The sequence below is a fragment of the Oryzias latipes genome, chromosome 19, assembly GCF_053564925.1.
Source record: "Oryzias latipes strain Hd-rR chromosome 19, Olatipes_Hd-rR_3.1".
NCBI lineage: Eukaryota > Metazoa > Chordata > Actinopteri > Beloniformes > Adrianichthyidae > Oryzias > Oryzias latipes.
This window is the reverse complement of record NC_136255.1, coordinates 13,627,383-13,637,500: the sequence shown is the minus strand read 5'-3', so window position 1 is coordinate 13,637,500 and position 10,118 is coordinate 13,627,383. Positions and strand designations below refer to the sequence as shown.

Here is a 10,118-nt window from a genome sequence, read left to right as displayed (position 1 = left end):
CGGTTTTCACCTTCTCTTCTAGCAGATCTGTCTTGTTGAGGAAGAGGATGATGGAGATGTCGGCGAAGACGCGGTTGTTGACGATGGTCTCAAAAATGTTCAGTGATTCACAGAGCCGGTTGGTCTGCCTGTCCTCCATCAGGACCTGGACAAAAAACAAGATAAAACAAAACACAATTGTAAAGTTAGATTCACACCACTCTGGGCAATTCAGGCAATTGGGTTCGGTTCAGAACTTCATAGGGCTCGTTTTGGTATAATTCGGTTCGGTCCAGCTGTTTAACAAATCTGCCTGATATGAACTGCTATTTTATGAACTATTATTTTATTGTGAGTGCTTTGCTGACATGGACCAAAAGTCTGGGATGTTTGGCTGTTAATAAAGGAAGACTCATTGTACACTGAGACGCTGTCACTTTAACCCAATGTATCATGGGAGATGTAGTGCAAAACTGCAGCCCATGGCAGACACTTTCTGAGCTTCATTGTTTTGTTCGCTTGTTCCACGGTCTGACACCGGATTCTTTGGAGAGCTACACCGCTAAACACAAGCTTTAGCTGAGCTGAGAGACTTTATGAGCAGATTCGGAACAAGTAAATGAAGACTTTAACCACTTCTGATTGGTCAGGCTGGTGACGTAGGATTAAGCTTCCAAGAGTGATTGGCAGAGACAGTTGAAGGGGCGGGACTTCTCCGAAAACGGAGCTGAAGCTGCGACTAAATCGCGGTACCGTCATTCTTATCATATTGTCTTTAATGGAATCAAATAAACACAATGAAAAAAGTATTTTATGATCTTTCATTTTCCTAACTTCTCAGTGTTTTATCAGGGCCTGTTTGGATGAACACAGAGCTGGTATCCTGGAGATGGAAAATGTTTTTAGATCAATGAATGGGTAATTTGCCACGGCACACCCGACCATCTCCCATGGCACAGTAGTGTGACGCGGCACACTGGTTGAAAAACATTGTTCTATAAACATTAAGAGTGTGCACGTCTGTAACTCAAGAGGAAAAGCTCAACATCATCATCTGGGAAGCAGAGCAGTGGCTGGTTTTTACCTGATCATATTCAGAGGAAGATAAGAGGAAGAGGATGGAGGTGACCGAGTCGAAACACTCGACCCAGCGCCTGCGCACGAACCGCTGTCCCCCCACGTCCACCATCTTGAAGGGAACGTTCTTGATCACAAAGTCGTACTCGTGAATGCCTTTGGTGGGTTTACGGGCCAGCAGGATGTCCTGCTGACTGGGAAGATAATCCTGCAGAAAAGACACAAAATCGATAACCAAAGAGAAACGGCTCTGCCAACAAATGAGAGATTCTTGGAAAACACGGATTGTTTCCTGACTGGAGTGAAAACACGAACGCTGCAGTCCATCTACAAACACTAATCCTCTGTTTAAAGAATTAAGATACATGTGTTTTTAAAAAAAAACAACTACTGCTCTGTAGCAGAAAACATTGTTTTACTGAAAACTGACTACCAAAAAAAATGTAAATATAAAATCCGAGCTTTTATGCCGATTGAAGCATTGGTTTAGTTCAGTTCATTTTTGATACCTAACAATAAAAAAAAATAACCACATCGTTTGAGGGTAAAAAAACTGCATTAAGGTCCCACTCGATCATCTTTTGAGGCCTTTTCGAAGCGTTCCCAGTGGTCCTTTAATTATGATGATGCTGTATTTAGCCAAAATAAAAAAAAAACTCACAGGTTGCTATTCTTTATGCTAACAGGCTCTCAGTTTCCTAAAAAATGAAAAAAAAAAAAAAAAAAAAAAATGTATGAAAAAAGTGCGTAATGGTGTGGTTTTGCATTCTAAAAAAATTAATAAAGAAATTATGTTTGAGAATAAAAAACTAGATGTTTTAATAAATTAATAAAAATCTATATCTTATTTGTCCCAAGTCTTAAATATAACTTTAAAAGATGTTTAATTTGGGTTTATGAGACAAAACATTGTTTTCATGGCAGTTCAAATAGCTGCCATTAAAAAAGTTATTACCATCTTAATTCTGTCATAACATTTTTTAATGGAACAGAATAGAATGTATTTATCGTCATAATGAAATTCCGAACAGTTCTGTGACAAAAATGCAAGAATGAGATAAAAATGTGGAAGAATCAAAAAATTAAATATCAATAAAAGAAAAACAACCGTAACAGCAGATAAAGAACGGATGAAACATGTATGTAGATTTTTCAACTTTCTAAATTGCTTTTTATTTATCTATTCAATATTTTTGTTTCTCCTTTTTTTCCACCTATAAATGAAACAAAGTTTTTCTGCCACAACCTATTATTTTCTGATTGGTTCATTGGTTCTTCAGACAAAATCTCTGCATCGTGTCTTCCTTGCATGTCGGCCAACACGCGATTGCCTCGACATGTTGCCATTCCTAACTTACACGGGTAAAAATCCGGTAACAAGGAGCACATGCAGAAACAACTTACCGGCTCGCTCAGCTTATCCAGATTATCCAAGAAATACTTCACCGCCTCCCCCTGTAACGAGACAGAGGAGGAATTCTGGTTAAATTCTTCCTGATTTACAACCTTCTCTCATTTTATGGCTAACAATGCCGTTTGTGTGTTTCCTGTCCTCGCCGCCAGTTGTTACGACATCCAGAAGAAGACGCTTGTTGGCGGTGGACCAGGCGCCATGAGGGAAAATTGGTACCAAAACACGAGTAATCGGGTGTTCCATTTCAAAACAGTGGGAGCCAATTTGAAGCAGGATGCAAATAACTGGCGCTGCAGTGGACACGTGTTGTTGTTGGGGTCATTTGCATAGAAAGTGTGGCTGTGCGCGTGTGTGGGGAAGAGCAGGAGTTTTCTCTTACCTTTTCCATCGGCTTTTGTACAGTCAGTGCAAGTCCAGACACGGGGCTGCCAGGACAGAGAAGCATTCCTTTAATTTTTTTCTACAAGCAGCATGTAGCAGCCAGTTCCTCCAAATCTAAGCTTCTGCTCCCACCTTTAGATTTCTTTTAAAAAAAAAATCTAACCTGACCTGAAAAACACGTGACGGCATGTGTGAACGACTTAAGTTACACAAGGGAGGAGCAGGAAGGTGTCCTGCTCCGCTCAGGCTGGAGAAAGACAAACCACCATCCACCGTTGAGCTGATTTCAGTTCTGGCCAGAGTTAAGCAGGTTAAATTGGACGAAGGCTGGTGGTTTTAATAGCATCCAAAAATAATATTCACACCAAAAAAAAGCAGAAGGGAAACCAGAAGAGCAAGAGAGTTTCTTCCTGCTCATTATGAGCCATGACGGTGGCTTCTGAGAAAAACGTAAAAACTCAAAACTGAAATACATTATGTAACCAAGGTAGTGTGACAATTGCACGTAGGACGTTGCAGCTTGTTTTCATACGGCCCTTTGCGGCTGTACTGTACTACTAAAGAAATAAAAATAAAACAAAACTTTTCATCGAAGTCTAAATTGCTGAATAAATTACATAAGTTAAACAACATTTTTTCAGTAAATTCTTCCCAAACCTGCACATATGTTTTTGAGTGTAGGTTTAATTTCCTTTTTATGCAGTACTGGGAATGTCAGGTGTCATCTCTTAAAATAATCCAATTCAAAGCAATTATTTACGCTTGTTTGCCACAAACGGCAAATCTGAAAAGGAGTGGGATGATAGCTTTGAATAACAACACGATCTCTGTGTCTGCAGGTAATTGGATAAAAAGCATCAGAATAAGAATCAGAAATACTTTATTGATCCCACACGTGGGAAATTTGTTCATTACCATAACAACTGACAGGGGGAAAAAAAAGACTAAGAATAATATAAAATAAAATAAAAATAAAAAACAAGAACACGGAAAATGTGGTATAATTTAAAAAGCTATTTACAAAACAGTGCAGGTAAAGAGATGTGCAAAAGAAATGTGCAAAACTGTGGACGACGTCCCTTTTAATTAAAGGAAGTTCCAACCATTTGAAAATTGATAATGAAGCAGAAACGAATAATTGCCCTTTGTGACACCTACTCTTTCATATATCGGAATAGAGCTGGGAAAGAAGAAATCCTGGAACAAGATTTGGCTGCTTCGACATTTCACACCAAGACTCTTCCAACTGTAGGTGGTGGACATGCGCTAATAGACAGTGGCAAAAGGAAAAGAAGAAGAAGCCCTTCCCTGCTTGTCCCGCAGGGCTCCAGACTAACTTTTTTCACTAGGAGCACTGTGGCCCCCAACTGAAAATTTTAGGGGCACAACCAGAAAATTTAGGGGCGCATACCGTAAATCAACATTCTAACCAGATCTACTAATTTCCACTGTATTACTAATAAATACTTTAATAATAGATGCAGAAATTACAATGTGCTGTTTCAAAGTCAGTGTCACATTTTATGCTGCACTTTTGAAGATGCAACAACAGGTAAACTGACAGCACCATCGCTGTCATGACAGTACAAATAGGAAACAAAATACCATACATTTAGAATAAAAAAAAGTTTTTAGAAACAAAGTGATTACCGTAGTAACCTTTCGGTCATTTCACAGTTTCAAACAATACTTAAATGTATGTAAACATTGGGGGATGGAAATTCATCTTGGTGACACCAAATAGGTGCAGCCAAGATGCACAATAATTCGAGATCACCCAGGTGGACGCAACGCTGCACAGATCACCTGGGGCCTGTTTCAGAAAGGAGGTTCAACCCACTCTGAGGTTAAACTTGAACTCTGAGTTGGTCAATTGAGAGATTAACAACTCTGAGTGTTCTGTTTCAGAGAAGCTGATCGGAGTAGGGTTGTGCCGATGGACGATATCATCGTCCATCGTGATGGGTGACTGACATCCCGATGGAGAGACCACCATCGTGATGCCACGCCCCCGCCACGTTTCGCGGAGACATCATAAGCCGCGGTTACATGTACAAAATATCTTGATGGGATCAATGGTCGGATTAGAATCCAACCGTGTAGATGGGCCCAGAAAAATGTTTTCAGAATATAAAAACGTTCACTAAGGTCACAATTTCGGTCGGAATAAATCATTCGCACACGAGCAAAATTCGCACATGCGCAGTTTGAAAACCGGAAGAGGATACAACTTCCGCCGAGCGGCTTTTTTTCCAAACTTTATTGAAGGTAACAATTCAATACAAAACGATAACAGCGGCGAGCAGCTATATACATTGACATGTCAGCTCGGTAAAATACGAGACGATCTTCTAAACGTGCTTTTAATAATGTTACGGTTATTATGAAACACCTGTTCGCTCATCATTTGAATTTTAATCCGTGTGGTCAGTGCTTTTTCTGAACGTAGCCAGGATTAGCAGTATGCTAACACGGGCTAACAACATTAGCTTTGGGTGGCGCTGCATCCTGTGAATAACATCAGCCTTTATTTAGTCGGGACACGACTGGAAACACAAATCCACGTGATTGATTGAATGTTTTCTAAGGACTGAGCGACATTTCTGCTTTGAAGCTCAAACCTCTGTGTCTGCTGACGATCCGAACTGTGCTCAGACACACGTTTAGACCCGGTTCTGAGTTTGATAGCTTGTACCCCTAGAGCTGCGGGACGAATCGCAGTCTTAAATCTCCCACACATACCGCTCATGTACCCCCCCCCCCTTCCCATCAAACATAAAGCTGTAAATCCGCCCTCCGCCGGTCCACTTCGCTAGTTAAGTGCGGGAGCGGACCACTTCTTTTCTATTTTGCTTGTTACTTTTTCTGTTAAAGTCACTTCCCTCAGTTTATACTGGATCATCGCGGATTAACCATTAGTTGGGAAATAAAATGAAAAAAGCAAAATAACGAATAGCAGTTATATAAGAACGAGAAATTTAAAAATACCCCCCCCCCCGACGATGTCATCGTCCATCCTGATGGTTGACAGCAAACATCGTCAACGGCCAAATTAGGGGACATCGCCCAACCCTAGATCGGAGTTAGGTCAATCAATTCTGAGTGGACTGATTCGGAGTTAAGTGTGCGCACCGCGACTAAAAGAAGCCATTATCAATGGAGCGCAGATATTACGAGTCACCATGGCAACCGTGAAAAAAAAAAGAGGTCTGCATATTTTTTGCCAGCTGAACTTGACGTGCTGCTGCAGAGTTACAGTGAATATGAGCACATATTCCGGAAGAAAAGCAACACCGCTGAATCTGCAAAACAGAGACAGTTAGCGTGGGAAAACATAGCTGCTCAAGTTAATGCGTAAGTTTGCATTTAAATCATTGTTATAAAATATTGGCTGTAATAACTTTTTAAATAGCGTAAGGTGTGAAATAAAAATGGCGATATTTAGGTGTACTTTTGAAGTGTTATTCCTGGTGTAATTGCATGAAATGCTGCATAGTGTACAGAACCAATCTGGGGGGGGAAATGCATTTAACGTCAGTAATGTTTAGAGGACTTTTGTTAACCTTCCCCTCTTGCAAACGTTGGTCAGTTTAATATTAATACATGCAATTGTGTTTTTAAAAGTGAACTTTTGTCTACCCTTGTATTGATCAAGTGGTATAGGTTTATATGGGATTAAGAAAGTAAGCAGTGCTAGCAAATTGTGTTTCCAAAAAGTAATTGTTACATTAATCTAATTCAATGTCCCTGATTTTATTTTCATGTAGATGCAATCCTGCAGGAATTAAAAGAACATGGCAGCAGCTAAAAATGAAGTATAAAAACATAATTCAATCAGGTCAAATCTGAGCATGTCATGGATGGAGGCTTTGTTGACAATATTTGACATATGAAACATCTACATAGCAATACATATCTAATGTTGTTTTCATTGTATATATGTAATTGACTGCAACGAAAAACGGTAACGCTCAAACAAAAACATATGGGGAAATGACAAAGAAAATCGAGTCTAGGTCTCAAAATCCTTGCATGACGTAAATGTAATTCTTTATGAATTAATGCAGCCGGCTTCCTGGGCCCGGCGGTGCTCTCTCCGCGCGGTGGGGGAGTTCACATTACATCTGAGCCGGGGGTGTCTGGTCCTTGCTCCTGAGTGCTGGGCCCCGCCAAATTTCCAACTGTGGCCGAGCCTGGTCGGGCCATATTTATAACACCCCTTGTGGGCCCTCTTTTTTTCCCCGGGGTTCCCCCCTCCTGGGCGGGGGCGGCGGGCCCCCTGCCTCGCTCCTCCCTGGACCAACCGTGGGCCGGGCGGATGGTTGCCTGGAGTGCGGAGCGGGCCTCCCTTGGGGGGTCCTGGCTCGTACCTGGGGTTGGGGCGGGGGGATGCCCGGAACTCCTGGGTGGTGGTGGGGTGCTCGTTTGGGGCTGTGGGCGTCCTTCTCCGGTGGGGCTCTGCGTTGGGTTCTCCCGGCGCGGCGGGGGGGCTGCTCTCCTGGTTGGGCTGGGGCGGCGCTCTCTTTCCCTCCGTGCTTCCCTGGCCTCTGGCTCTGGGGGCCTTGCGGCGGCCCTGCTGGCCCTGGCCTGGGTGGCGGGCTTGGTCGCCCGGGCGGCGGTTGTTCCCTGCCGGTTCCCGTGTGGCGTTGGGGGGATTCCGGCTGCCGCTGCTGCTGCGGTGGGGGTCTTGGGGTGGGGATGGCTGGGCACTCTCCCTCCTTCTTTTCACGTTCCACCATCCATTTTAGAAGAACATAAAACCTCACCTGAGCACTGGTGTTAGCTCACCTTTGCACTAATAGCTTGCATGACTGAATGACTGAAATATTTCACACTAGTTGGTTATCAGGCATAAGTATGCGTGTGAGCACTATCTGTTTTGTGTACATGTCGACAGGTGGACATTTTTGCAGCTAGCAGGTGTGTTTATAACATTTGAGTGTGTGTGTGGACAGGCCCCGCCCTTTTTGTACTGCATTTGAACCTTACCATAATGATTAACAACCAGTAAACTTGTTGCTGTATGCTGCTTCATGGTCTTATCCCCCTTCCCCTCCTATTATCACCCCCTACCCCCCCCTCTCTCTAGCGTCCCTCTCTCTTCTTCCCCTCTTTCCTTTTCCGTCCGGTCCAACACCAAAGATTTTCAGACATGATTGAAATTAATAAAGTTTGGCCTCAATTACAAAAGGGGTTTATTCAGACATACCTTTGGTTTGTCAGAAGATTAATAACCCCTCTTGTTAAAGCAAAATATGTCCAACACAAGAGGCCCTCAGCTCTCGTCTGTCTGCCCAGCTGTTGGACAGGACAAGTTAAAAAAAAAAAAAAAAAAAAAAAAAAAAAAAAAAAAAAAAAAAAAAAAAAAAAAATGAATTAATGCAGCCTCCTCGTCTATTGGGTCCTCCAAAAAAGAACAAGCCATTCTTGTCACTTAGACCATCTCTGTGTGACGGAAATGTGGGCAATGAAGGTTAAAGCGACAAATACCGCTTCGTCTTTAAAAAGGGGAGGGGACCGGCAGAAACCTTGAGTTTAGAGAATAAAACCTGCTCCCGACCAGGTTAGGTTCACAGCGTAAGTAACCATGGACACTGACTCCGAGTATAAGTTACCTCTCTTTCAGAAACGGGTTTGTTAACACACTCAGAGTTTGCACATAACCTCCTTTCTGAAACAGGCCCCTGGTGTGTGATGTATATTTTTGTTTTTGCTCCAACATCACCTGTCAATCCAAACTTGCTTGGAGTTTGAGACCCCTGCTGTACACTCTGGCACTGGTACAGTAGCCGCAGGTGGGAAGAACGAATCAAAAGTTCGCTTCCTCATAGCTCAGACGCACATATCAGGTTGTGATGATATTTGTCTCCGTTTCCTTCACACAGATTTTTACGCGCGCTCGGTTTTCTCTAGGCCCCTCCCCCTCCACGCATTTAGCCACTTACAGTGACCTTCCCTATTCTTCTCACACGCAGTGGTCGCCTCACAGACAGGCATCACTCAATGAAACGCGAGGGTGCCTTTGCGTCTCATTGATTATTTCATTGATCATTGACGTGCCCCTTCCATGTTTAATGTATAAAAAATACGGAGGGTGGGGGGGGGCAAATTTACTGGTAGCACACGTGCGACTGGATGGAAATTTCAGTCGCACACACTCAAATTTTGGTCGCAAAATGCGACCATTTGGTCGCAGTCTGGAGCCCTGTCCCGTGTGAACACCATCGTCTAAAAGCGCGTCAAATGTCTGCTCTGAACGTAAAGTTATTAATATTCAGATGATTTCTTGAAGCAGACATAAAGTCACTAGATTAGGAGGATAAGACGATTTTTTTTCTTTTACCTGAAATACTGTTTGTGTGCAAATAATGCTGAGCTGGAGAGCCCGGGCTCCGTTTGTGAGCATAAAGCAGTTTAACAGCAGATCAACATTCTTTCTCTGATCCCACTTCTTCCCCTTTCTGTCTGCAAAACCAATTCACGCTAACCAGCTGAGAAACCAACAACCCCCCTCGCCAAGAACAGCCCGGCTTTGTGGGGGACAAATTGTAATTTTCTTGCCCTAGTCACATTATTCAAAGCAACTTAGAGCCACGTAACAACTAAACGAGCAGAAAAAGATTTAAAAGTATTTTAAATATATACATACTGCTAAAGAAATAGAGCAATGGAAGGTCCCTCAGGGGACATGGGGGCACACTTTTGACCACAGCTGCAGCTCTGTGGGAAATGCCACAGTGCTGAAGTGTGCAGGCTGACAGTTGAGGCTAAGGGAGCAGAGAGAGGTATAAACAGGAAGTTGACTTCATCACATGTCTGACTGCAAAGAGAACGTCAGAAACGCAAAATCAGAGCTAAGGCGTGGAGCGGCAAGAGAGAGGTGAACTAAAAAATCAGTTTCACTTTCCTCTTCTGCTACCATTTCCTAGCTACCTTAAGAGTTTTGGTTTGGACATTGGTGCACTGAGGTTCTTATCAGTGCACCCTGCATGAAAAACTGGGGCATCATTATCTGAGAGTCGTGTTCCTTCAACATACCAGCTGAAACTCTCTGCGGCGGTCGTAGGCGTTTTGTATGCCGGAGTCTGCCCACAGGGCCCTGATGGCGGGCAGGTACTCCACAAAGTCGGCCGTTTCCAGCTGGCCGTTGGCCATCATGGCCGACCGGGTGTTGATTGCCATCACTTTGTCCCCGTGCGTGCTGTTCTTTGGGTCCCCCCATGGGATGTGCAGCTTCTCCCGGGCGTCCACCAGCACACGAATGCCT

General features: G+C 43.3%; 1 protein-coding gene across 2 annotated transcripts in view; it reads right to left on the bottom strand.

Annotated features, from left to right (window-relative positions):
- LOC101175626 (guanine nucleotide-binding protein subunit alpha-13-like) overlaps positions 1–10,118 on the bottom strand; it is a 13,861-nt gene that overhangs the window by 2,614 nt on the left and 1,129 nt on the right. The window contains exons 2-5 of one of the 2 annotated variants that reach the window (XM_023949492.2): positions 9,890–10,116; positions 2,461–2,511; positions 1,064–1,264; positions 1–145 (exon numbers count right to left, since the gene is read on the bottom strand). The exon at positions 1–145 is cut by the window's left edge and continues 2,614 nt beyond it. In XM_023949492.2, coding sequence (XP_023805260.1) covers positions 1–145; positions 1,064–1,264; positions 2,461–2,511; positions 9,890–10,116 — 624 coding nt within the window. The remainder of the gene's footprint in view (positions 146–1,063; positions 1,265–2,460; positions 2,512–9,889; positions 10,117–10,118) is intronic. The other variant, XM_078937635.1, reaches the window with a different exon arrangement.